The sequence below is a fragment of the Vombatus ursinus genome, unplaced genomic scaffold (assembly GCF_900497805.2).
Source record: "Vombatus ursinus unplaced genomic scaffold, bare-nosed wombat genome assembly UNPS02014778.1, whole genome shotgun sequence".
Lineage (NCBI taxonomy): Eukaryota > Metazoa > Chordata > Mammalia > Diprotodontia > Vombatidae > Vombatus > Vombatus ursinus.
Genome location: NW_020954556.1, coordinates 56,143,663 through 56,171,433, shown reverse-complemented (window position 1 = coordinate 56,171,433; position 27,771 = coordinate 56,143,663). Strand labels below are relative to the sequence as shown.

General features: G+C 38.9%; 1 protein-coding gene across 3 annotated transcripts in view; it reads right to left on the bottom strand.

Moving 5' to 3' along the window:
- The window catches only part of THUMPD2 (THUMP domain containing 2), a 43,457-nt gene extending 21,019 nt beyond the window's left edge, over positions 1-22,438 (bottom strand). For 2 of the 3 annotated variants that reach the window (XM_027865365.1, XM_027865367.1), the window contains exons 1-5: positions 22,236-22,438; positions 15,908-16,043; positions 6,726-7,126; positions 3,534-3,611; positions 1,729-1,781 (exon numbers count right to left, since the gene is read on the bottom strand). In XM_027865365.1, the coding sequence (XP_027721166.1) occupies positions 1,729-1,781; positions 3,534-3,611; positions 6,726-7,126; positions 15,908-16,043; positions 22,236-22,385 (818 nt within the window). In that variant the 5' untranslated portion in view covers positions 22,386-22,438. The remainder of the gene's footprint in view (positions 1-1,728; positions 1,782-3,533; positions 3,612-6,725; positions 7,127-15,907; positions 16,044-22,235) is intronic. The other variant, XM_027865366.1, reaches the window with a different exon arrangement.
- Positions 22,439-27,771: the final 5,333 nt, after the last annotated feature.

The window sequence follows — 27,771 nt, the reverse complement described above, 5'->3', positions numbered from 1 at the left end:
CTGGATTTCATGTAATTGTTGAAAAGAACCTCAGAGACAGAAGAGACCTTAGGAAGTCATTAAGTCCAACACAACCAACCCCCTCTATAACATACCCAGCAAGAAATCATTTGGCTTCTACTTGATCCTGTTTGATTAAAAGGAACTCAGTAGGCATTCGATTTTTAAAAGGTTCCAATTTTTGGAAATTTTTCTAAAGACTAGGTCTCCTGGGAATGTCCACCCCAGAGGTGGGAACTTGCAGCCTCAAGGCTACGTGTGACCCCCTAGGTCCCCAAGTGAGGCTCTTTGACTGAATCCAAACTTCACAGCACAAATCCCCTTAATAAAATGATTTTTTTTTAAAACTTGGATTGAGTCAAAAGGCCACACCCAAGGACCGAGAAGGCCACATGTGGCCTCAAGGCTGCATGTTCCCCATCCCCGTTCTACCCATTAGTCTTATTTCTCCCACTGGTGCCATATATAATAAATCTAATCCTTCCACCCACATGACAGCCCTTAGATATGCTGAAGATGGTTACAATATTCTTCTAAGTCTTCTCCCTAGTTAATTTAATCAATCTGCATATGATATGGTTTAGGAATCTCCTCATTATTCTGGTCATACTTCTTTGGGAAAAAAATATACCCTGTTAACATCCTAAAAAGTGGTGATCCAAACAGAATCCAGTGTTCCAGGTGATGATCTGGCAAGTACACTTAGATGACCACCTTTCTGGTTCTGAACATTATTTCTATTAATATAGTTGAAGATTACAGTGACTTTTTTGGCAGCCATGGCATACAGCTAAGTGTAGGAAGAAGCAAAATTTAAAAATGCATCTTTAATGTTATGAGATTGTTCCATATGACATCTATGAAATCAAATTTTTCACTAAATCATTTCTGTAACAATATCTTATATTTTGTATAATACTTTGATCTATAAGTTGAATTAATGAGTAACAGTGGGAGAAATGACAAAAATATTCTTCTATATTAGCCCCACTTTCTCCGGATGAATTCTACAATTGTCCAACAACAGAATGGTTGTGTTCTATTGCAGAAAGCCTTTGGTTCTGCAGCTGCAGAGATGGGGCAACACTACTTGCATCCACCCCTGATTTTATTCTAGTGGTGTCACGTACAGGACAATACAAATAACTTGAAGAATTTCTGATAACTGAGGTAGGAATTATTATTATCCTTATTTACATTTACAGTAACATGACAGTATTCTACTGTATGACCAGCCAAACATTATATTTAGATTTTCTAAAGAGTTGGAAAAATGTTCTCCAGACCTTTCCAAAGAATTAACAATGCAGCAGACTTGGTAATGGGCACTAAGGGCCCCAAGAATTGCACTGTATGTTCAATTCTAATAAATGCTTGCTATCTCTCTAAGTATATGTATATATACATTTCTTACCCAGTCTGTCTTAATTTTCTAAATTAATGAATAATTTAAAATACTTCAGAAGCTAGCTATAATTTGTCAATGTCATCAATGTAATTTATAGCTTTCTGTTATCCACATTTTTATACCCTAAAATAATAGATAAAATAAAAACTATATGTTACCAGAGTATTTTAAAGGCATATACAAAACATGAAATATCAAGCCTTAAGCTCCATCTAATCAAATTAGCCTTCCTTGCTACAAACAAAACACATGAAGTTGTTGACTTTAAAAACATTAGTAAACTTAGAAAAATCCTGAAGCACAAAAACATAAGCATCTACCTGAAAACAGGAATCCCCACCACGGAGTAAATGTCATTTAGATGTATAAATATCTGAAAGAATAAACAAGAAATCAGACTGAAAAACAAAACTCCACTATTAGGGCTTTTGGGTGGCAACTTGAACGCTTTAGTTCTGTGCCCATAAGACCTATATTTTAAGAGGAAGGTCTCAGGTCTCCAGGGTTACATAGTATAATGAAAAATCTTACTCACAATTTTTTTTTCTTAAGTAAAGGTTTCAGTTATGCTATGCATCCATTTTATAGGTAAAAAGCGTATGCTGTTAGAAATTCATGTATCAGTGTAGGTGGGAGCAATTCAGTATAACAAAGATTTAAAAGGCACCTACTAAATGTTAGGTACCTGGGACGTAAAGAAAAATATGGCATAGATCTGGTTCTTAAGGAGCGCACATTCTAATGGAGTAGGGGGACACACACAGAAAGCTGTCACTCTCCCTTGCAGTGTAGTTAAGCACAAAGTAGAAGTCTAGGCAAATGCTATGAGAAATCAGTGAAGGGAGACATCACAGTAAACTGGACCAGGGGAGACTTCATAGGTAAGACAGTGACTATGTTGGGCCTTAATGGCACGGACAAGTGAAACTGAAGAAAGTAAAGTCCATTCCAGATGAGGGGTGGAGGAAAGAAATAACATGAGTAAAAGCATAGAGACAGAAGAAGATAAGGTGAGAAAAAGGAATGGAGCTTCATTTCATTTAGTTGGGACAGAGTACATGAAGGTGAATTGTATAAGAGAAAGCTGGGAAGGCAGGCTGGAATTAAGATTACATAGAAAGAGTCTTAAATGCCAGGATCAGCAGTTTCTATTTCTTTTGGTAAGCAGTGCAGAACCACTGAAAGTAATTTAGCAAAGGATTGACATGATCAGGTTATGCAAGCTATATACATAGTGTGAAGTTATATGCATACCCAAGTCTCAATAAATGTTTAGTGAATGAATGTGGCTTGGGGGCTCTGGAATGATCTACCTTAAGGAGATCTCTGCATAACTCAGATGGACAGTCCTACATAAGAGGTTCTGCAAGGCTATGGGCTAAAATGGCTCCTCAGCGCCTGCCACAGGCTACATGTAAATCCCCAGGCTATTTTGAGGTTTCTCCATACCTGCTGGACAATTAACAATCTATTTGAAACTCAATGGAACATTCTTTTCAATCTGTCAGTTTCCCTTTATCTTTACTTTATTCCTATCACACTCTGTTTAGGCCCTATTTCTGAGCTAATGTGGATAATTTGCTCATCTCTCTAATCCTTACATTCCTTCCTTCCAAATGTCACCAAACAGGATTCCTCTTCCTATAACCAGTAGCCTATGCCCTGGCTTGGTCCAAAGAACAAGTTTTTAGTTGGGTGAGACATCACTCCATTTTAAGTGGGGTGTGTCAAATAAATAACCCTTTGAATTAATGAAACATAAAAAGTTGCCTAATTGTGACCTATTATATTTGATGCTGTCAGAACAATACTAAAAGATTTTTCTTATAGCTAGCATTTCTTAATGTCTATTGGGGGTGATAAATACTCCAAATGGATTCTATTGATCCAGAACCAGTCCCTCCCACTGTGAATAAACAGATCATTGAGAAACTTTTATAATGAAAACCATCAAAGTTAACCACATTCTCTGTCGCTAATGAGAACAACTTTTTGCTTCTGTATAGCTGTGCTCTTTAAGAAAAATTCTAAAAAACAGAAAATAAAATTATGAAACTACCCAACAGTGTCAGTTCAAAAATAAAACTTAAAATGTAGCAAAAAGAGTTTTATAAATGTTCATTACCTCTAAACTGGGGTTTCTCAAATCTGCTTTCCAGCCAAACTGCTTTATAAGAGCAATTCCAATTACCCTTCCCACCTCCTGGAAAAGTAGTAAAGGAAAAAAGATTAAACTTTTATGAATGAACATATTAGCTTAAAGATATAGCCAAAAACTAATGAGATGTATAAGAAAGGTTGGAATATGTGATGAAAATATATCATACTAAAACATTTCCTATCCAAAACAAAAGTTGCATATTCACACACACACACACACACACACACACACACAAATGCAACTGCTATATCTAACAAGCCATAATCAAAATTAATTTTGTTCACCTAGCAAATTAATCATTTGATGAATTATCAGGAGTTTTTACAATTCCTTCAAGAAATGATTTTAACCGGGGTACTTCCTTTAACCAGCACACAAAAGCAAACCCTTACAAATCTGCTTATTTTGATGCATTAGCCTTGTCTTTTGGCTTGGTAGAAAGCTACGCCCACAAGGCAGCACAGTTCACACAAACAAAACTTTTTCATATATCAGAGATCTCAAGATTTTGAGCTGTAAAGGACCTGGTGATCATCTCGTCTACCTCCCTCATTTGATATATTAGGAAACTGAGGCCCTGAAAGTACCATAAGGGGCCAAGATTGCACAGGGAGTAACAAGCTGAATTCTGATCCAGGTTCCCCACTCCATATCTCATCCTTTTTCCATTACAGAATATAAAAAGGAACTGTGAATTTACTTGGGGAAAGAATGATGGCGGCAGCACGCAGCAGTGGAATGAGCACTGTATTGGAGTTAGAGAACCTGAGTTCTAATCTCAGTTTGGCCACTTACTACTTGGGTGATCTGGGGCAGATCATTTAAGCTCTTGGGGCCACGTGGTTTTTTCATCTGGAAAACGAGAGGTTTGAACTAGGTGATTTCCAAGGCTCCTTCTAGCTCTAAATCTGTGGTCTTTTCCATACTGATGGTTTGCTTCTGAATGCATGAAAGACTAAATTGCAGCATGGAAAATCTGATAACTCTGGATGTCTAAAATGTGATGGGAATTGCCACATGCCTGGTTCAGCTCTAATAATTTGTATCTATCATGAATACGTTAAGGGATTGGCTAGGTGGTGCCACTGATCCAATTTGGCGGTCATAAATATACAACATTCTCTGGCTGCCTACCAGGCCCCAGTGGACATGGACTATTTGTGTCTGACCTGTGCTGGAACACTCTGAGCTCACCTTGGTCTGATCGGCCGCAGTCGGACACGCTGTAACTTGACTCTAATATAGTGATGTCATTTTGGTCCTCTTCAAAAACGAAGGACAACAACCAACCAACCAACCAACCAGGCCCTAAACCATGCCCTCTCTCCCACTGACTCTTGTAAGAACCCAAGGTATGGAGAGGTAACACAATTTTGTCTCTTCTCCACAGTCCTAATGTTAGGCAGCAAATAGTTAACATTTGGCACGTCGTTTAGCTTGAAGGCCCAGATAGCACAGAATCATTGACCAGGTGGTTTTAGGACTCTGACAACACAACATCAGTGCAGACATTCCACTCTAATTATGATACCTGGCAAAAATGTCAAAAAGGCCTCCAAAAGATCACAATTAATAGGAAGAAACACCAGTGCATTAAAAAGATGATACAAGGTGCTTTTCCCATCATCAATATAATAATACAATAACAGCTAGTATTTATATAGTTTTTTAAGGGTTGCAAAATATTTTTCATCTTATATCTCATTTTATCCTCACAACAACCCTGTTATGTAGGTATTATTATTAACCCCACTTTACAGATGAGGAAACTAAGGTTGAAAGAGGTTAAGTGACTCACCTAGGGTCAGATAGCAAGGAAGCATCTGAGGCAGGATCTGAATTCAGATTATCCTGACTCTAAGTCCAGTGCTCTATTCACTGTGCCACCTAGCTGTTAAGTTATTGTGTAAATAATTTATGTCTTGTATAAATAATACATACAACTTTCTAGCAGAAAATTTCTAGCGGTAATTAAGAATGGATATTATATTGTAAAGAGAAAGAGGGTTATTAGAATGGAGGTTTGGGGGGAGCATGCTAAAGGAGAAGAATTGATAGAAAAGTTGTATGGTCCTGAGAGTACTCCTGCGGGAAAATCTGTGTATCTCAGGATGTAGAAAAGTTGGCTAGACTGTGAGATTCTTGTGCTATTAATAGTTGTTAAATATAATCTGAAATGGTGCCTGTCTGTCAGAGATCTTGGCCCTGTCTCTGAGGCTTTAGAAGGCATAACATTTTTACTCAGCTATTTCCTCCCTGGCCTTACAAAAAGATGAGAGACAATGCCATGGAAGACCTACTCCTTTCATCTCTGGAAGTGAGGTCCTTGGGCACTGGGAGACTGCCACACTGACTACTGAGTACTTCATGCGGCTCACTCTATGAAGTCCAGGCAGCTCCAGCCAGCTTCCATCTCCTCACAAACTGCCTTCCCACCACATACCCTTCTCATATCTTCCTCCTCCTCCCCACACTCCATATTCTACTTCTGGAAGCCTTTTTGACATTTTTGCCAGGTATCATAATTAGAGTGGAATGTCTACACTGATGTTGTGTTGTCAGAGTCCTACAACCACCTGGTCAATGATTCTGTGCTATCTGGGCCTTCAAACACCTGATTTTAAAAGTGGATTAATTGTTCTACTCAATATCGTAGGAATTTCTATTATCTTCCAATATTGGAGTATAAGCTCTTTGAGGGCAGGGGCTATCTTCACTTTTGTATTTGTATTCTCAGAACTTAGCACAGTGCTTGGCACACAGAAAATGCTTAATAAATGTTTTTTTTTTTTCATTCATTCAAAAGATATGAAGCTGGGCTTCTAAAATCAAGATTCTCAAATACGAAGAAGTATATCTTTGAATTAAAGGTAAGTCACTTAGGCTTGGAAAAAAAATAGTTTAACTACCTAGGATTTTATAACTTTCCCTCCCCTTAAACAAGGGGGAGAAAAGCTAAGTAATTTAATGCAAACAGATATATGTATGTAAATATATATGCAAGTACATATAAATTTTGTTTTTATTCATACACATGTATGTGTATACATGTAGAGGTGTACATTAAACCTTATCTTCAAATCTAATTTAATTTTTTCCTCAAAAAGGAAACTTTCTGGGGAGGAGGAGACAGGAGGGGAGGACAGAAAGACCTACCTCTGTGGTAAATGTTTTTGCAATTGTTCCACTACAGCGACAAGAAACTCTGAAAGTGAGTTTGCCCTGGTGATGCTCAACTTCTTTCTCCCCATCATTTTCAGACTTTTCTTCTTGAAAGTTTTCTTTTTCAGTTGTCAGATCTTTATGCTCCTCTATCTTGTCATTTTTTTGCTTTTGCAGCTGACATTCTGTATCCCCTGGCATCACTCGCGTTTGTTCTATTTTTAACTTCTTAGTAATGATGTTTTCATTTTCTCCTGTCTTCCTTTTGGAGGGTTTGGCCACTTCAGGTGGAAGATTTTCTTCCAGTTCAAGAAGACTTCTCCAAATTGAAACAGCACGTACCCAACACAGGGGATCCCCAGTTACTAGTCTTTGAATTTCATTAAATACTTTTCCTAAATAAATACAAACACCTGATTTTAACTCGTATTCACACTGTAAAGATAGCCTATAACATTAACAAATACGGTACAAATCAATTTCTTGGAGCCAGACATACTACTGACATGGCTAACCGTCTTATTGTTCTCTGAGATTCATGCTTCACCATTAGGATATGGTATAGGATCAAGATCAGCAGATACTATGATCTGAATCTAAAATATTATGGTCTTCTGGGATGTATGACTTAGGTTAACTGACCAGATTCTCTGAAATTAGTTCACTCACAATGAATTAAGTTCTATATGACATAAAAAGCATTGACATTTTTTGAAAGTTCAAATATTTAGATTCCTCAGCACAAGCTGATTACATCAAACTATTTTAAGAATAATAAATGAGCTCAGGAACTCTACAGCTACACTGGGAATCTTTCAGTTAAAATGATCTAATAGAGTGAAGGCTTTCATAAAAGTACAGAGAAAAATCTAGAGAACATGTGTGAAGCTTTAAAATGTTGACAGTACCACACATCAGAAGGATACTTTATCCTTGTTAACAAAATTTTGTTTTCAGTTCCAAATTCTCTCCCTCTCTTCACCCCCTCTCTCACCCATTGGGAAGACAAGAAATACAATACCCATTGTACACGTGAAGGTATGCAAAACATATTTCTGCATAGTCATGATCTGAAGTTTTTAAAAAGCAAGAAAAATAAAGGAAAAAATATGCTTCAATCTGCACTCAGAGCCCATTTGTTCTCTATCTGGAAGTGGATAGAATTTTATATCCAGAGTCCTTTGGAGTTTTGGTGGATCATTGTATTGATTAGAGTTACTAAGTCTTTCACAGTTGATTATTGTTACAAATTGCTATTACTGCATAGATTGTTCTGCTGTTTCAGCTCACTTCCCTTTGCATCAGTTCATGTAAGTCTTTCCAAGTTTTTATGAAACCATACCCTTCATCATTTTTACACTCAACACGATAGTATTCCAGTATATTCACATACCAAAACTTGTTTAGCCATTCTCCAATTGCTGTGTATCTAATTCTTTGTCACCACACAAAGAGCTGCTATAAATATGTTTGTACCTATGGGTCTTCCCCCCTCCCTTTTTTTTTTTTTTTAATTTCCTTGGGGTATAGACTTAGTATCAGTATTTCTGGGTGAAAGGGTATAAAGAGTTTTATAGCCCTTTGGGCATAGTTCTAAATTGTTCTCCAGAATGGTCAGCCTAGTTCACAACTCCAACAATAATGCATTTGTGTACTTATTTTCCCACATTCCCTCCAGCATGTTATTTTCTTTTTCTGTTATATTAGCCAATCTGATGGGTGTGAGATAGTACCTCAGAGTTATTTTACTTTTCATTTCTCTAATTATTAGTGATCTAGAGCATTTTTTCATATGATCATTGATAGCTTAGATTTTTTTCCTTTGAAAACTGCTTGTTCTTATGTCTTGACCATGTATCGATTGGGGAATGGCTCCTATTTTTTATAAATTTGGCTCCGTTCTCTACATATCTGAGAACTAAGACTTTTATAAAAGAAATTTGTTGTAATTTTTCCCCTGCTCTCCCCCCTCCATTTTGGTTGCACTGACTTTGTGCAAAAACCTTTTTAATTTTATGTAATCAAAATTATCCATTTTAACTACCACAAACTTCTCTCTCTCTTGGTCATGAACTCTTTCTCATGTATGGGTCTGACAGGTAATTTCTTCCATGCTCCTCTAACTGCTTATGATACCACCCTTTATTGTCTAAATCATGTACCCATTTTGAGCTATCTTTATATATGTATGGTGTGAGATGCTCTCTGTCTAATTTCTGCCATGCTACTTTCAAGTTTTCCCAACAGTTTTTATGCCCTAATACATGGTCAGTTTTTGTAAAGGTGCCATGTACAACAGAGAAAAAGTTATACTTCTTTCTGTTCCTGTTCAATATTCTCCAGAGTTCTACATATCTAACTTTTCTAAAATTCTATTCATCTCAACTTCTTTCTTATTATTATTGTACAGTTAGCTTTACCGAAGGGTCTGAGGGGACCAGGGGTCCCCCACTAGTATAGTTTTACTACTTCCTCTTGTAAGTCACTTAACTTTTCCTTCAAGTATTTTGATGCTATGCCATTTGTTCCATGTATGTTCAATAATGAAATTAATTCATTGTCCAATCTACCTTTTAGCAAAATGTTGTTCCCCTGATTATCTTAAAGTAGGTCTGTTTTTGCTTTTGCTTTAGCTGAGATCATGACTGCTACCCCGGCCTTTTTTACTTCAGCTGAAGCGTAATAGATTCTGCTCCAGCCTCTTATTTTGACTCTGTGTATCCTTCTGTTTTGAGTGTGTCTCTTATAAACAACATGCTGGATTCTGGTTTTCAATCCATTCTGCTATCCTTTTCCATTTTATGGATAAGTTCATCCATTTATATACATAGTTATGATTGCTGTGTTTTTCCCTCCATTCTATTCTCTTTTATTTATCCACCTCTTTTTTTACCCTGGTCCTTCCTCAAAAGACTATTTTGCTTCTGACCAATCCCTCCTAATCTACCCTCCCTCTTATTACCATCCTTCTTTCTCTTCTCTTTTCCCTCCTACTTTCCTATTGAGTAAGATGAATTTCTGTACCCAACTGTGTGTAATATATATTCTCCCCTCTTTGAACCAGTTCAGATGAGAGTAAGGTTCAAGCATTGTACATTCCTCCTTCACTGTAAAAATTCTTCCTTAAAAATTTCTTTAATATCGGATAATTTTCCCTATTCTTCCTCTCCCTTCCCCCTACTCCCAGTGCACCCCTTTCTCAATCTTCCAATTTCCTTTTTGAGCTCATCTCAACACAATAGACTTAAACACATGCTCTCTAAGGAGATGCTTTATAACTGCCCTAATGATGATAAAGTTCCTAGAAATTGCATGTATCATCTCCCCATATAGAAATGTAAAGAGTTTAATTTTATTAAGTCCTTTATGGTTTCTCACTTATGTTTACTTTTTTATGCTTTTCTTGAGTCTTATGTTTGAATCTCAGATTTCCTATTCAGCTCTGAACTTTTCCTCAGGAATACTTGAAGGTTCTTTTCTTCATTAAATATCCATTCCCTTTCCCCCTTGCTCCTGCTCCATAGGACTATAATCAATTCTTCTAGGTAGGTTATTCTTGGTTGTAATCTTAGCTCCTTTGTCTTCTAGAATATCATATTCTAAGCTCTTTGCTCCTTTAACGTGGAAGCTACTAAATCTTTTGTTAAATTGTGACTTTTTAAAAAAAATTAATTTATTTTTAGTTTTCAACATTTACTTCCACAAGATTTTGAGTTCCAAATTTTCTCCCCATCTTGTCCTTCCCCCTACTCCAAGATGGCACGCCTTCTGAATACTGCTTCCCCTAATCTGCCCTCCCTTCTATCTCCCATCACCCCTTATCCCCTTCCCCTTCAATTTTCCTGTAGGGCAGAATAGATTTCTATACCCCATTTCCTGTATATCTTATTTCCCAGTTGCATATGAAAACAATTTTTTTTTTAACATTTGTTTTTAAAACTTTGGGTTCCAAATTTTCTCCCTTCCTCTTTCCCCACCCACCCTCATTGAGAAGGCAAGCAACTTGATATAGGTTATACATGTGTAGCTATGCAAAACACTTCCACAGTAGTCATGTTGTGAAAAACTAAGTTTATTTCCCTTAATCCTATCCCGCCCCCCCCCCTTTATTCTATTCTCTCTTTTGGTGCAGTAACAACTCCACGAACAATGTATTAGTGTTCCAATTTTCCTACATCGTCTCCAACATTTATCATTTTCCTTTTTCTGTCATATTAGCCAATCTGACAAGTGTGAGGTAGTACCTAAGAGCTGTTTTAATTTGCAATTCTCTAATCAATAGTGATTTAGAGTATTTTTTCACATGACTATAGACAGCTTTAATTTCTTCAAGGTAACTTATTCTTAATGCTAACAAAGAACTCCCACTCTCACCCAGGGTGGTCCTAAATTTCACAGAGAAGGTATCTGTCTTTAAAAAAGAGATGCTGGGGGCAGGTAGGTGGTACAGTGGATAAAGTTCCAGTCTTGGAGTCAGGAGGACCTGAGTTCAAATGTGACCTCAGACACCTGACACTTACTAGCTGTGTGACCCTGGGCAAGTCACTTAATCCCAACTGCCTCACCAAAAAGCAAAAAATAAAAATAATTAAAATAAAAAAAATAAAAAGAGATGCTGATGAGTTCTGCACAGACAAAGAGTTATATGCGGCAAGATCCAATTTTATAAATACTAGACACTTTTTCCATTATTAAAATTAGCATCCAGATTGGATAATAAAACTATACCAGCACCATGGTACTGAAGTTTATTTTCCTGGATGGTGGTGGGGAAGAGGTTCCAGATAAGTGAAGGTTAATGTTCCAAGGGTCCAAACTTTTTATTTTAACCCTTTTTGTCAGCTCACATTTCTCTACTTCTGTAAAAAGATGTGTTTGACTTGGAGATCACTATCCACATGAATGTCAATTGCCATCAGAACTCTGGCCTGCTAATACTCTTTCTTAACATAATCTCTGGGTTTAATTTTGTTTCTTTCAATTAATGAGTACTTATTTTTTTTCCCCTCCAATTTCCCCCTCTCCCACATCCCCCTCGAAATAAAACAAACAAACAAACAAAAAAAAACAGAACAAAACAAAACAAAAACTTATACCAAATATACATAGTTAAGCACAAAAAAATTCCCATACTGGTGATGCTTGGAGTTGCCATTGGACTCCTTATAGTCCTAGGACTTATTACCAGTCTTCCTGCCAGATTCAAGGCTCATGCCTTATAAGATCAAACATAAAGAACGCTGTTAGAGTGAGGAGTAAGAAGACCTGGAATTGAACTACTGGCCAGAGTGACCCTGGGGAAGTCACAACCTCTCTGGCTCTATTTCCTCATCTATAAAATGGGATAATAATATACTCTCTATATCTTGTAAGGGGTTGTGAAGAAACGATGAGATCAAGTGTAAAGTGATAAATTTTAAAGTATCATGTGAGTGTAGACTATTATTATGGATTAATAGACTAGAAAATCTAACCTTTTAGAATGATGTTTCTATGGGAAAATATGCTAGGAATTCCAAACAACTGCTTTACAAACAAACTTTGCAATTGAAACTATTCATAACCTACAGTTAAAGTTAACAATTCTGAGGGAAAGCAAATAACTATGCAGGGAGGATACAATGTAACTTCAAGGGTTAGCAAATGTTAATTATCCCTTCTAAGACTGTTTAAAGTCAATTCTTTCTTTTAATGTTGATCATCAAGCCTGGGTGTTAACAGGTCCTGGCGCTTTGGTATATCTGTGAACAGGTTTGGAGAAGTATTTGAGTGGATGGAGTGGAAGAGAAGGACAACAGAGCGAAGAGAATGTGGGATCAGTTTGTGTCCAAGAAGAGTGAAAGGGGGTATATAATGTGTGCAACGTGGAAGCCTGGGCTTCCCTAGAGAACAGTGTTTGCACAGGAATTTGTGGGAGTGTGAGAAAAGTGGGTTCTGGGACTAGCAGAGCCTTGTGCAGACCTCAAAGAACTCTGGGTTCTGTTGCCCTTCCTTGCAGGGATATTTAGCATTTGGGGAGGTAGAAGAGTCAGCCCTGGCAGATGCAGCTAACTCACTGCCTGGAAGAAATCTTCAGACCTGAAGTCTGGATGTGAGAGTGTACAATGAACACTCTTTGCCAGTTGGTGGATATCTGGATATGAAAAATAATTTTAGTTTTTCTTGATGACTTTGTGTAACCATTATGATCAATGGAGGAAGGTATGGTACAATGGAAAGATTGTGGAGTTGGAAGCAAAGGTCCTGTGTTCAAATCCCAGCATTATTACTTTATACCTTGTGACCTTGGATCAGGTTTCAGTTTCTTTATCTGTAAAATGAGAGAGGTTGGACTAGATGACTTCTAAGGTCCATTCCAGGTTTAAATTTAGGATCCTATTGTTTGGGGCTGAAAAAATGCTTACACTGAGGTTCCGTTAAACTTATTTGCTTCTCCATCTTTGACAGTTTTATTTCTTGTCATTTGAATCATTCTTGACATAGTCAAGTAAACTGACTAGCTTTGTGAATGAGTAAGTAACTTTCAGGGTCTCAGGTACTTTACCTACAAAACAGGGTTGTTATGAGGATCGTGAGGTAACATGTGAAATGATTGGTAATTAGAGAAGTTAATACACGTGGTACATAATTAATTACAGTTAAAGGGTCTTTGAAGTAATTTTCGCATAGGACTTTAATTTAAATAACCCATGTTTTTTAGAATATTTATTAATGTCCTTTGACTTTCTAAAAATGTGATATTCAAATGTTTTTCTTATTTCAGCAATATTAACCCCTTCAACTTCCTACCTGGCTTCACCTCACTTTTAGCTTTCTTGTTTCAACTTTATAAAGGGACTTAGGGGAGAAATCATACAATTTAAAGTACTTTGAGGAGACTGCATTTAAATAATCAAATTGTATTTTGCAAGTACTAGCTTGAGTGAGACTTCATTGTGGTTATCCATTTATGTTTAGATCACAGTAGCTTTAATTACTTGACAGCACAAGACTTCTGCGTGTTGTTCATCCTTTGTTTTCAAAAAGGACCAATGACATCATGGATGAGGATGATGTCTTACAGCATTCCTTACAGCAAATTGGATTTAAGTGAGGCAGAGTTGCACGAAGTCAGCCTCTTTCTTCCAGGGTCATCCAGTGGCAAGACAAAAGTCAGGATGACTGGTAATGGCCCGGGCTGCAGTGGATAGGGTCTTCAATGGTGTCTAAATGCTCCACAGTCATGCTTCAGCTGCCAGACTTCTGGGTACCAGATAACTGAAGTTTACTGTCTTGCTTTTTATTCAGTTATTTCATTCACCAATTAAAATTTGCTCGGCTGGGTTTAATGTGACTGTTCAATGTGACTGTTCGAGGCATTAGGTTAATAGGATTTAGAGCTTGAAGGACCCTTAGGGGATCATCTAATCCATTCACCTCATTTTACAGATGAAGGAACTAAGACTCAAAGAGCTAAGTGAGGTCATAAAGGTGGGTGAGAGAATCAGAATTTGAATAAAGTCCTCTGACTCCAAATCTAGTGTTCTTCTCACTTCACCATGATGCCACCAGTTTTAGGGTATAAAACACAATTGTCTCCCCTCTTTCAATCAATCATCTACATAACTTCCAAAGTAATATTCATAAAGCACAAGTCTGATCCTGTCACTCCACTCAGTGCCTGACACATAGTGGGCACTTTTAAATGTTTACTGACTGATTGACTTTCAATGAACTCCAGTTGCTTCCTATTTCCTCTAGAATACTGCTTGGCATTTAGAGCCCTTCACAATTTTGGGACTGTTACATGCTCCCCTTCAGGCACCTATGCAGTATTATACTGATAAACTAATGCTATGAAAAAGGAAATTAAATTAGGCTGGCATGACTTTTACTTCTTTTCACATCCTCTATGGTCCCATCAAACTGGTCTTCTTGCTGTTCTTCACACATGGCACTCCATTTCCAATCCTGGTGCCTGTAGCACTAGATGGATCCATATGCCTGCAACACTCTCCCTCCTGATCTCTGCTTCTCAGATACCTGAGTTTGTTTTCCTCATAGCTCAGCTCACATGCCACTTCTTATGTTAAGCTTTTCCTCATCTCCTCCAGTTGTTAAATGCTTCTCCCACTCAATTATGCTGCATTTCTTTTCTGTATATTTCATACATACTTATATAATTAACATTCATTAGGCATTTACTACATGAGAGGGACTGTGCTAAATGCTATATGTGAACATGCTCCTCTTCATGCAAAGGAGAGTGACTCTTTGCTAGCTTATGTTGTAGAGAGAATTCTTTACTGAGGTATGGATTGGAATAGATGGGCCCTAAGGCTCCTGGGAACTCATTCAGTGATTTCACAATTCTGAAAACACTTGACTTCTAACTCAAGTCACCCATGTGAACGCTACCCCAAATGAAGCCTCCTCCACACTAGTGCCACACTAGCTCTTAGGCAGCGGGCCTATGAGCATCCATCTCTTGTGCTCCTTTCTTCCCTCCTCAATATACTTGCTGCTCAACCTGTGCCATATCAGTAAGAAAACCTGTGGCAACTAGAGAGACCCCTCTGCTCCGTGACTCATGGATTAGTAATTATAACAGAACAGTGAGGAAACCACTCCTGTCTGCATTCTCTGAAGTGGAAATGGATAGGGAAGCCTGTGCCTGACCCTGAGGTTTCTGACCACCTGCTTCTGTACAAATAAATTTGATCATAAATCTCAGTGACAAAAGGAACTGGGTTATCGGGGCAAGAACTCCTATGATTATTATAACAGGGATAGCTCCCCACCTTCTCCTTCCACCCCCCAATCCTCCCAATAATGTCTGAAGAGATTTCAATCATAGAATCTAAAAGCTGGGCCTTCAGAGGCCACTGAGGCCACTAACTCATACCCGCCCAAGAATTCCCTCAACAACACACCCAAAACAAGAGTTATCCAGCCTTTGTTGAAAGACCTTTAGGAAAGGGGAATCCACTCCTGGGGTTCTCAGGGGCCTGACTGGGGTAAGGAGAAGATGGAGGTACAGGAACAAACCTGCTATAATGAATGGACTCAGAGGCTCACTAAGGAGAAAAACAGCCTTACAAATAACAGAAGTTAGTGCTCACAAATCAGAGGAGTTATACATTTGAGTTAACTCAGAACAGTAGATATTAGAAGATAAAAGTCTAAATATTTCCTACCTTTACTTCTAGAAGAAATGAAAAGTGGAGGTTGCTTTTTAAGCAGCAAAAATAGTCTTTCTGCAGATTTTAGTTGTTTCAGCATTGTTAAACCACAATTGGTAGTGAAAAAAACCTTTCCTGAAACATACTCAACCTAATGAAAGAGAAAAATACAGATGTTATTATTCTAGTACTTGAAATTTTGCTTTTTTCTTTAGTATGTACACATATAGAAACATATGGGAAACACTACTGACAGATAATTTAAATAACATATTTTAAGAGATAAAAATGTCATTCACCTTTATATAGTGTTTTAAGCTTTGCAAAGCATTTTTCTCATAATAATCCTGCCAAATAAGTAGTACTAATATTATTATTCCCATTTCAAATATAAGGAAACTAAGGCTTTGAGAGTTTAAGAGATTTATAGTAATATAGACAGCATTTACATAGTGCTTTAAAGTTTGCAAAGCGATTTACAAATATCATCTCATCTTATTCTCACAACCTTGAAAGGTACTGTTATTGCTGTTCAATCATTTTTCAGTCATATCCGACTCTTCATGACCCCATCTGAGGTTTTCTTGGCAAAGATACTGGAGTGGTTTGCCAGTTCCTTCTCCAGCTCATTTTACAGATGAGGAAACTGAGGCACAAAGGATTAAGTGACTTGCTAAGGGTTACACAGCTAGTAAGTGTCTGAGGCCAGATTTTAACTCAGGGAGAAGAGTCTTCCTGATTTCAGGTGCCTTCATTTTTACAGGTGAGAAAACTGAGGCCCAAAAATATCAAATAACCTGCTAAAGGACACAAAAAGTAGTAAATAGAGCCGGGATTCAAACTTAAGTTCTCTGAACAAATCACTACCTTCTATTGCCTGTCTTATATAGAACCTATCAATACTGTAAAATGATTCTTTTTTCAAGTAAACAGAAATAGAGATTCTGAGTTAAATGACTTGCAAATATATTTGTTGTTGTTCAGTCGTTTTAGTCACGTACAACTCTCCACGACCCCATTTGGGGTTTTCTTGGCAAAGACACCTGAGTGGTTTGCCATTTCCTTATCCAGCTCATCTTCCAGATGAGAAACTGAGGCAAACAGGGTTAAGTAACTCGACCATGGTCACACAATTAGTGTCTGAGACCACATATGAACTCAAGAAGAGGAGCCTTCCTGACTCCAAGGCCAGCTCCATGCACTAAGGCACCAACTAGTGGCCCAACATCCACCCACCCTACTCCACCCTCCACCCCTCATACTTGGAGTCAGAAAGAGCAAGTTCCAAATCTGTCTTCTACACTTAACTCTCTTCGTGACCCTGCGCACTTAAGTTGGGGAGCATTAGTTTCTTCTTCTGTAAAATAAGTCTTTCAACATCCATAGCACAGTGAAGGATCACATGAGAAAAGAGAAGTGAAATACTTTGCAAACTTTGAAGTGCTATGTAAGTCAGTTATTACTATTAACAGTTAAAAATATTCAGAGGGGTCATATTAAATATTTTACTAGAAATAAGTCAATTAAAGATTTACTGGTTGTGTAAAACACTGTAAAACACCAACTTTGTTAGCTAATATATTTAATTACACAAAATTTTGAAACATTTTTATTTATTCTAAAAGAAACTCATCATCATCATAATAGCATTTATATAGCACTTTAAGGTTTGCACAGAACTTTACATGATATTTCTTTTGATCCTCATGTTATAAATATCTCCATTTTACGGATGTGGAAACTGAGGCAGGCAGAGATTAGGTGACTTGTCCAGAACCACACAGCTAGTTTCTGAAGTTTCAAACTCAGAGTTTCTGACTCCAAGTCAGGGATATTTACAAATATTTTCTCATTTGATCTTCACAACCACCCTGGGAGGTAGATGCTACTATTATCCCCATTTTACAGCTAAGAAAGCTAAGGCAGACAAAGACTAAGTGACTTGCCCAGGATCACACAGCCAGTAAGTGCCTTAGGTGGGATCTGAATTCAGATCATTCCAACAGCATGAGATAGAAGAAGAGCAATAAGTCAATCCAGAAGCCCTTAAAGACCCTCAAAGGGTTTGCTTAGAAGGAACAGTTTAATCTAGCCTCAGACACTTAACACTTACTAGCTGTGTGACCCTGGGCAAGTCACTAACCCCCACTGCCTCACCAAAAAGCAAAAAAAAAACCAAAACCAAACAAACAAAAAAAAACCCAGAAGGAACAGTTTAAGGTTCCAAAATGAAAAGAACAATATAAAGGCAGACCTAGAAATGTTGAATACATTCTAAAAAAGAGAAAAAAACACTTCAGAAAATGACTTCCTTCAGTCAACATCAAGGCTATGATCTGACCCTCTTCCTCTTTAGCAGCTCAAAGAACTAAACCAAGTTCTAAGAGGAATGTATCGATGGTAACAGAAACCAGCTGCTAAGCTTAAAGCTTCCTAACTGATCATTTATTTTCAGTCACAAGACTAAAGTAAAAGGTGCCAGTTTAGCGTATTTTCATCCTAATATTTGCTGCTTGAAAATTTATTTATATAGATAGCATTTGTTTTCCTCCATGTGGGAACACAGCCAATTACCAGCAAAGCCCAAGCCAAGCTGCTTTTATGTCTAGCACTTTCAAAGATGATACAACAGTGCTGTCATCCAAGTGCTAATACTTTGAGGCAGCTGGCATTTTTGCTTTTATCCTGAAAATCACAGATTCAAGTCTGACACTGAAAATCAAATAGAGATCCAAGTCAAAAAGTATAACCTGGGGTACCAGGTACCAAATTCATGTTCAGGACTTGTGACTTCATAGGTGTAGTGAACTCTGGTGTGGAAACTGCCTCCATAAATACAGAAATGAAGCATGTTTTTCACTTAATGTCTTAGAGAGATGACTGCAGTGCCAAAAAGTTACATGGCTTGCTCAAGGTCACAAAGTCAGTATGAGTCACAGGCAGGACTTGAACTTGTAAGGCAAGTCCTCTATTGCTTTCAAAGTTTCATAAATTAAAAGGTACAATTTGGTCTGAAGAGATTTAATATGGAGATATGTTTTACATGATTGCACATACATAACCTATATCCAATTGCTTATCATCTTAGGGAGGGGAGAAGAGAGGGAGGGTGGAAGAAAATTTGGAACAAATTTTTTTTAAATGAATGTTAAAAATTGTCTTTACATGTAATTGGAAAAAATAAAATGCTATTAAAAATAACCTTTGCTTAATTGTTAGATGACCTGGGTACTAAGAAAGAGGATTGATGTATTTATTTCAGTACAACTCAGTGCTGAAAATTCAAAAACACTTTTTTCCCCTATTGTGGCTTTATGCTGAAATTAGTCAACTTACAAAAAAAAAAAAGATACAATCCACTAGAACTCAAGGATGGGGAACCTGTGGCCTCAAGGCCACATGTGGTCCTCTAGGTTCTCAAGTAAGGCCCTTTGACTGAATCCAAATGTCACAGAACAAATCCCCTTAATAAAAGGATTTGTTCTGTAAAACTTGGACTGGGTCAAAAGATCATACCCAAAGACCTAGAGGGCCACATGTGGCCTTGAGGTCACAGGTTCCCTAGAAATTGATCACACAGAAACTTAAATAATCAGCCTGATTCAACTGTCTCAATGAGAGATCCCTGGTTTTCAAGCATTTTCCAGAGCTTAACTTGATGTCTTCCATATTGTTAGTGCTCAATAAATACTAATGAATGAATGAGAGAAAACAATTTGTTTCTTTCTTAATAATCGTTTATGTACTCCTATGCTAAGTCAATCCATAATGTTTTATTTTTCAGGTTAAATAATTCCAACTGCTTTAACATAGTTATTCTTTAATAATTTTTGCTGCATTTTTTTGACTCCTCTAAAATTTTCCCATATGCCTCTTATAATTCAGTGGCCAAACACCTACGTACCAATCTAATGAGGCTTTCATCAGTGCCACTGAATAATGGCTATCTTTCTAGCAGCACAAGTTTAAATTCCAGAAACACAAATCACTTTCTACCATGATGTTCTGATCTTTCCCCCAACTCCTGGACTCCAAAAATATCTTCCCTTTTATGGGCTTCTCAAAAGGGGAGTTTCTTAAGGGTTAGGAAGCTACATATATATGTGCCTAGCTTTTAAAGTAACACTAACACATATTTCATACATTCAAGTTAGGTTCCACAATGATGTGTGGATCTTTTGGTATTTGCTGACTTGTTTTTCTCCTCCTGAAAGAGATTTGGTTGGACAGCTGTTTTTATATAACCAGATGACCTCTGGCAAGTTTTTAATTAGCCTGTCTACCCCTTCATTATCCATCTTTTACACCATTGTCAAAGTAGTTTTCCAAACAGACAGTTCTAACATGTCATTTTTTGCTCAAAAAATTATCATGGATCCCTACTGCCTATTAGATAAAACATAAATTCCTCATTCTAGCGCTCAAAGCACCTTCCTCCCTACCAATTCAACTTTCCAGGCATATCATGTACTATTCTTCTCCACATACTCTGTATTTAAAGTCCAGACTGGATAACTGTCCCCTTCCCACCCTACCCTCTCTTGTCTGTGCCTCTGCTTATGCTGTACCCCATGCTTGAAATCTGCCATACCATCCCCACCCCCCAAATATAATTGATTAAGCTTTGAGGCCCAATTCAGATGGCATCTGTTTCAGGAATCCATCTCTGCCTTGTCTGACCCCTCCCCCCCCCCCCCCCCCCAGCAAATAGGATCTCAAATTTCTCGTAGCACTTTGGGACTTTCCATTACATGACAATTATCTGTGTAGCCTTCCTCTGGTACTGAATTGAAAACTCTACAAACATGGAATTGAGGTGATAAAGGCTTTGTTTCCCCAGGGTCTTGTACTTTATAGGTGAGTAAGGTTTGTTGAATTAATAGAAAATTCAATGGGCAAACAGGCCACTTGAGTCCATCTTCCATTAAGCCACTAAAGTGATTTTCCTAAAAAGTAAGTCCAATCATTGAAGAAATCACCCCCACTACTCAGTAAACTCCAGTGACTCCCTATTGCTTCTATGATCAAATACAAAAGGCTTTGTTTGGCCTTCAAAGCCCTTAACAATGCTGCTGTTTCCTACCTTTCCAGGCTTCTTATACCTTACTCCCAACAGGTACTCTTCCATCGAGTGACATTGGCCTTGTTCTCTCCTAAGAACAAGACATTCTATCTCTTGGCTCCAGGCATTTTGTCTGGCTGGAATCCCACGCCTGGAATGCTCCACTCCCGACAACTGGCCTCCCTGATTTCCTTTAAGTCCCAACTAAAATCCCACATTATACAGAAAACCTTCCATAGACCTCTTAATTCCAGTGCCCTTCTCTCTGTTAACTATTTCCTATTCATTCTGCTTGCTTGTTTTCATATCTTCTCCCCCATTAGATTGCAAACTCCTTGAGGGCAAGGGCTGTCTTGTCTCTCTTTATATCCTCAGCATTTTGTAGAATGCCTGGCACATAACAAGTGCTTAATAAATGTTTACTGATTGGGTTATAATCCATGGTCCCACTAGAAAACTGGAGGGTTGCCTTGGTGCAATATAAAGTCCCCTGGATTCAGAGTCATAAGACCTGGATTCAAGTCCTACGTGACTTTGGGCAAGTCACTAAACCTCCCTGGGCTTTAGTTTTCTTATCTATAAAATGAGGGAGTTGGCCTTCCATGACTAAATGTAGTAAATAGAGTGTTAGATTTAGAGTCAGGAAGACCAGAGTTCCAATCCAATCTTACACTTGTAAACTGTGTGACCTCAGGTAGATTTCTCAACTTCTCTGTGCTTTCCTTTCCTCATATGTAGAATGGGGATAATAATAGAAGCACCTATCTGCTGGGATTGTTGTAAGGATTAAATGAACTATTAAGTAAAGTGCTTTGCAAACCTTGAAGAGCTATAAAAATGCTAGGTGTTAATATTATTATTAGGTCCAAGGCCACCTGAGTTTCTTCAAAAGGTGGGCAAGGGCTTGTTTTCATTCCTCAGTTCTGTAATGCTCCCCTCTACGTGTTGCCTTCTATTAGAATGTAAGCTCCTCGAGGGCAGGGGCTCTCTTGCTTGCTTCTGTATGCTCGGCACTAATCACAAATGCTTGGCACCTGGCAGGTGCTTCAGAAATGCTCCGCCCTCCCTCCTTCTTAGGGAGCAGCTGCAGCCAATGGGTTCAGCCGGCTCTGGGCCCCCCACCGAGAGCCAGGAGGAAGCCGGCCCGGAGCTCAGACCAGGAGAGGGGAGGAGTTCCGGCTCACCCACAAGACCCCGCCCCCAGCGCAGCTCGCCCACTCAGGGGCCGGGGGGGGCGGGGCTACGCCGGGCAGCCGGCTTCCAGGGAAGGAGGGAACTCACCTCCGTCGCTGCCAGGCGGGCTCCAACCTCCCGCGTGAGGAAGGGCTCCAGGCCGCGGCCGACAGTACAGAAATACCGAGCCCCGGCCGGAAGCGGCGATGGGGGTTCTCCCGGGGATGGCGGCCTCTCCTCGGGCGCCAGGGCTGACATTACCACGAGCGGAGACGAGGCCCCGACTCCCGGCGGAGGGAGGGAGAGAGAGGAGTGGGAGGGCCGCGCGACTCTCACGCTCTCGGGTCACGTGGCCCTGTGAGCGGGCGCCGGAAGGGCTGAGGGAGGGACGAGGGAAGTGGGAGGGAGAAGGAGGTGGATATTAGATCAGGAGGGGGGAGATGGAGGGGAGAGAAAGAAGGCGAAGGGAATCTCCAATAGTAGTATTTTCAGTATTTCAGTTAAATAAACACGACGTATGCAAAACACTGCTGGGCTTCCCCTAGCGCTGCGAAGGTCCTTACCTTCAGGAAGATTACATTCTACAGTGGGGCGGGAGTGGGGAGGGCTACAGATGAACATGCACATAAAACAAAATAAGACTTGAAAAAGCACAAGAAAGATCCAGACCTCGAGCTCCAGAAAAATTTGAGGAGGAGAACACTTTCAACTGGGCAGAACAAGGGTAGGTGGCATCTGAGCTGAGCTTGGAAGGAAGAGAAGGATTCTGGGAGCAGAAATCCAGAGGAAATAAATTCATTCCATGTTCTGTGCCAATGCCCACGAATATCAAGTTTTGGGGAAAACCAGTGGTTCAGTTTGGCAGGAATGTGGAGTGTATTACAAGAAGTAATTGGAAAGGACAAGTCTAATGAGAAAAGCTTAGGAGTTCAATTTTAGATATGTTGAATTTGAGGTGTGAACAGGGAGGTTTACTTGACCAGAATTTCTTGCCTAGGATTCAGGACAGAAAGTTAGAGAACGTAGAGGTCAATTAGTCTACCTCTCCTCCACCTCCAGTTTTACAGTTGGAGAACCTGAGGCACATAGATGTTAAATGACACCCAAAGACACACAGGTAGTAAGTGACAGCTTGGCTACAAATCCAGTGATGTGTGTGTGTGTGTGTGTACATACACATATATATACAATATATATACTGTATAGAAATCGGAGCAAGTTATATATGTGTGTTTATGTACACATGTGTGTTTACACATGTGTATGTCTAATATGTGTATATATATATATATATAAATAAGCTGTTTGTATAGAAATAGGAATAAATGAGAGGTCACTGTGACACTATAGAAAAAGAGAAGAAGGTGGTACAGGACAGACACCTTAGAATTCTGAAACTTATCCCTAGTGAGAAGGATAGATGAACCACCAAAGGAGACTGAGAAGGAGTAATGTCTCCTCAGTACCCTCAGTTGTCTCTCACTTCTGGAAGGTGGAGTAATAAATTTTTCCCAAAGTTTCCCTTTATGGAGGGCTCAGATTTTTCCAGTTAACTTCATTTTCCATCAGCTGTCCGGCTTGGTTTCAACTCCCCTAGCATCATGTCTCCCCCACTCCCCACTATTCCACCCTGCTGCCCTACCCTCCTTTGTGTATTATCTTCCGCATTAGATTGTAAGATTCTGGAAGGCAGGGACTATCTTTAACTTATCTGTGTCCTCAATGCTTTATACAATGGCACCTAATAGGCACTTAGTGTTTATTGACTATGAAAGGATGGTGTCAGAGTATGCAGGAGGAGGGGGTGGTCAACAATGTTTAAAGCTATGATGGGAGATGGAGACTTCATGGGATTTAGCAATGAAAGGTCACTGGCAACTTTAGGGAAAGCAAATTTCATTAGAATAATGTGTTCAGAGTATAGTTTCCAAGGGGATGAGGAGTAAGTAGATGATGAGAAAATGAAGCCACAAGTATAGATAACTCTAGGATTTTAGCCATGAAGAGGAGAGGTGTAGGACATTAGTGTGAAGAATAGGGTCAAGAGAAGATTTGTTAAAAATGGGAGAAATCTATCTATCATATAAGATTGTGGGGATCAAATGAGATATTTGTAAAGTGCTTAGAACAGTGTTTGGCACAGAGTCAGTGTTCTATAAGTGCTAGTTGTTACTATATATTATTATATCTGTGCACATTTGTAGGTAGGAGGAAAAAAGCCAATAGATAGGGAGAAATTCAAGATGAAAGAGGGAGAGAGGATGATTGATGGGTCAAGGTTACAAAGGAGACTGGATGGGATAGGACAAAGGAGACAGAGAAGAATTAGCCTTGGCAAAGAGAAAGGGTATTGATTCTCTGAGACTACAGCAAAGAAAGAAAAGATCGAAGATGATGTGCAGAGGTTTTGAGGTGTATAGTAGAGATGAGGGTGCCTGCAATGTGTGGCCTGGATTTTCTTGGTAAAGCAGGATGTGAGATCAGCTGCTAACAGAGAGGGAAGGAGTTTTATTGGGGTTCTAGAGAGAGAAGGCTTAGAACAAGGCTGAGCTTAGCTTTCCCTACTTTGACATGGAAGATCAGTGTTAGCTTTTAAGAGTTAAGTAATTTTCGTGACTTTGTTATTATTTTAAACTTGTGTGTTTCCATGTTGTTAGCAGTAGAAGTTCTTTTAAAACCTAAAGAAGGCCTATTTGTTGGTTTCAGGGGGCAAACAAGGGAGGATTAAAAAAAAAACCTTATCCTCATTACTTATAGAAGAAGTACTAAGAATAATGATAGCTCATATTCATGTGAGAGGTAAGGAGGCGGTACTGAGACCAGTGCTTGGTCTTAGGCAGCTGTCAGGGCCTAGGCATGTGGCTGTCACTCAGCATCATCTATTATGCATACTACTCAATACCAAAGGGTACTATGGGCTATCTGCCAAGCTCTCTGTGCCTCTCTCAGACCCTTGGAATATCTGGCTGCCATTCAGTCCTCAGCTCTCCTCTTTTATGAGTAATGTTGACATTCGCATTAGTCTAGGTTTTGGTTCTGCAACATCTTATTGAATACCAGGTCTTGAGCCTCCAACCTGCTGAGAAAAACTCCATCTTGTCCATAATACATGTCATGGAAGGTCAGTTAAAAGATTTTTTTTTTTTGTCATTCTACATATGTGATTTTATCAGCATAGGGAACTTCTGGTGAGGAAACACTATTTACCAATACAAATAATCAACTGTTGTGCAGCTTAAAGGTATTAGAGCATTTCCAGGAATCTTGAAAAGTTAGGTAACTTGCCTACGGTCTCTCACAGTGCCCTAATATATCAGAAGCAGGATTTGAAACTACATTTCGCTGACTCTAGAGCCAGTTCACTATCCACCTTGCCACATTTCTTCTCGAGACATTTTGTAACATAATTTAATCAGAAGATTAGCAATAAATCAATGAAAAGGATGTGTTTCACCAGCCTGTGACAAAACCAGTTCCTGGGCCAACTCCCTAGTAGTAGGAAGGGCAAAATTCTGGAAGTTTAGACACCTTGTTCCAAGCCCAAGGGGTCAAAGGTAAACAAACAAACCAGGGCTTTTTCACTTACAAACCTATCCTAGGCCCTATCATCATCCACAACCTATGGATTCAGCTTCATGGTAATACCTGCAGGAACTCAGAGTTCTATGCTTCTCTCCTGATTTAACATGGTTTATACAAGCAGGACAGCATCTGGCACTAACTTTGCTCTCAGGCATCCAGATTTCCAGTCTCAGATTTCCAGCTCCCCTTCCCATCTGACTGAGAGGTGAGTATATCTAATTAAGTTTCTGTCCCTTTGACAGAAACTTGACAATCTAAGGAGGTTTCCCCCACCATAAGATATAAGCTGTATGGCTCTCACAGTCCTGTCATTGGAAAAGCATGAGTTCCTACTGCTATTTAATAGCATGAGGCTGCTCTTTTCTATTTTCTCTCCTCAGTTCAAGATCAGACCCTTTTGAAATCTCTTGCTTTCTACATCCTGCATATGGTGGCCACAGGTACCGTTTCATCTATAATCAAGCCTAGAACTCTGTATGATTCAGTCAGGGTGCCACATTGACCTTGCTTATAATAATAACTACCATTTATACAGTGTTTTAAAGCTTGCAAAGCACTTTACAATCTCCTCCAAATAACCCTGGAAGGTAGGTGCTATTATTATCCCCATTTTACAGTTAAGGAAACTGAAGCAGACTGAGGTTAAATGATTTGCCCAGAGTCACACTATCTGAGTGTAAGTCAGGATGATGAATTCAGGTCTTCCTGACTCCAAGGCCAGCTCTGTATATACTACGCCACCTTGTTGCCAAACATACAGATCACTTTATAAACAGTGTGTTATCTCATTTGATTTTCATGACAACCCTGTGAGATAGGTAGTACAAATATAATTATCTCCATTTTACAGATGAGGAAATTGTGGAGGTCAAGTGACTTGTCACATTGTTGTAAAGTGGCTTCATCAGGTAGGAACCTCGGTATGGAGAAATATGATCAACTAATAGGAGGCAGCAAACTAAACTAAGAAAATATGAAAGAAAAGTAAGAGATGGGGAACAGTGAATCCCAATGGCAACCAGGGCTCAACACCCTGGACATGCAAGACCCATACATATTCAGTGGTTTTGGTTGTGAAACCTTCAAGACTTGGTGTCTCTGCCAACTTCAGGAAAATATTTTTTATTTTTAAAAATTATTTGCTGATAAATTAATTATGTTAATTAAAGTCAGCACTGACTGTTCACAGGGGTCATGAGGCTGTAGGTGTCCTGAACCTTCAGGTATCTCTCTAGTCTAGAGCCCCTCCAAGATGGCAGATACTGCTTCTTAAACATTTTCATTGGTTTCTAATATAAATTCTACTTGCAATTAATCACAAATATTTATTAACTAACTAAAATATTAATAACCAATATTAATAGTGTATCCCAAGTCCTCTGCTAGGCATTGGTAATACAAGTTCAAAGAATGTACTAATAGCCACTTTCAGGGAGCTTATATCCTAATGGAAGAGACAAGTACGTATAAAAATACATACAGCACAAACATAAAATTAATACAATCAGAAAGTACTTAAATACAAGATAGTTTAGTTAAACCAGGATTCAGGTCTTCTGGCTGTTAGCAGCCCTGGGAAAGGTACCTTTATTTGTCTGTCCACCCTCTCCCAAGTACTTTGACTGCAAGTTGTAGCCTCCTCTTCTGGACCTAGTGTTCTGTTTCTCTGTGTGCATATCTCAACTGGCACAGTGGATGGATGGATTTGAAGTTAGGAAATCCTGAGACACTAACTGTGTGCCCTGGGGCAAGTCACTTAATCTCTATCTGCCTCAGTTCCCTCATCTGTAAAACTGGGGATAACAGCATCTACCTCCCAGGTTGATCCAACTGAGGATCAAATGTGATAATATTGGTAAAGTGTTTGGAAAACTTCAAAGTGCCATATAAAGTACTATTATTATTATTAATAAGTTATTATTATTTTCCCTCTCTTGAATCTTAGCCCTACTCACCTCCCTTTTGTGTATGTGCATTTTCTGCTTGATGGTGGTGTCTATGTGATTTCATATTAGAAGTGGCCAAAGCTAAATTCCTAATGCAGAGTAGGATTGAGTAGATT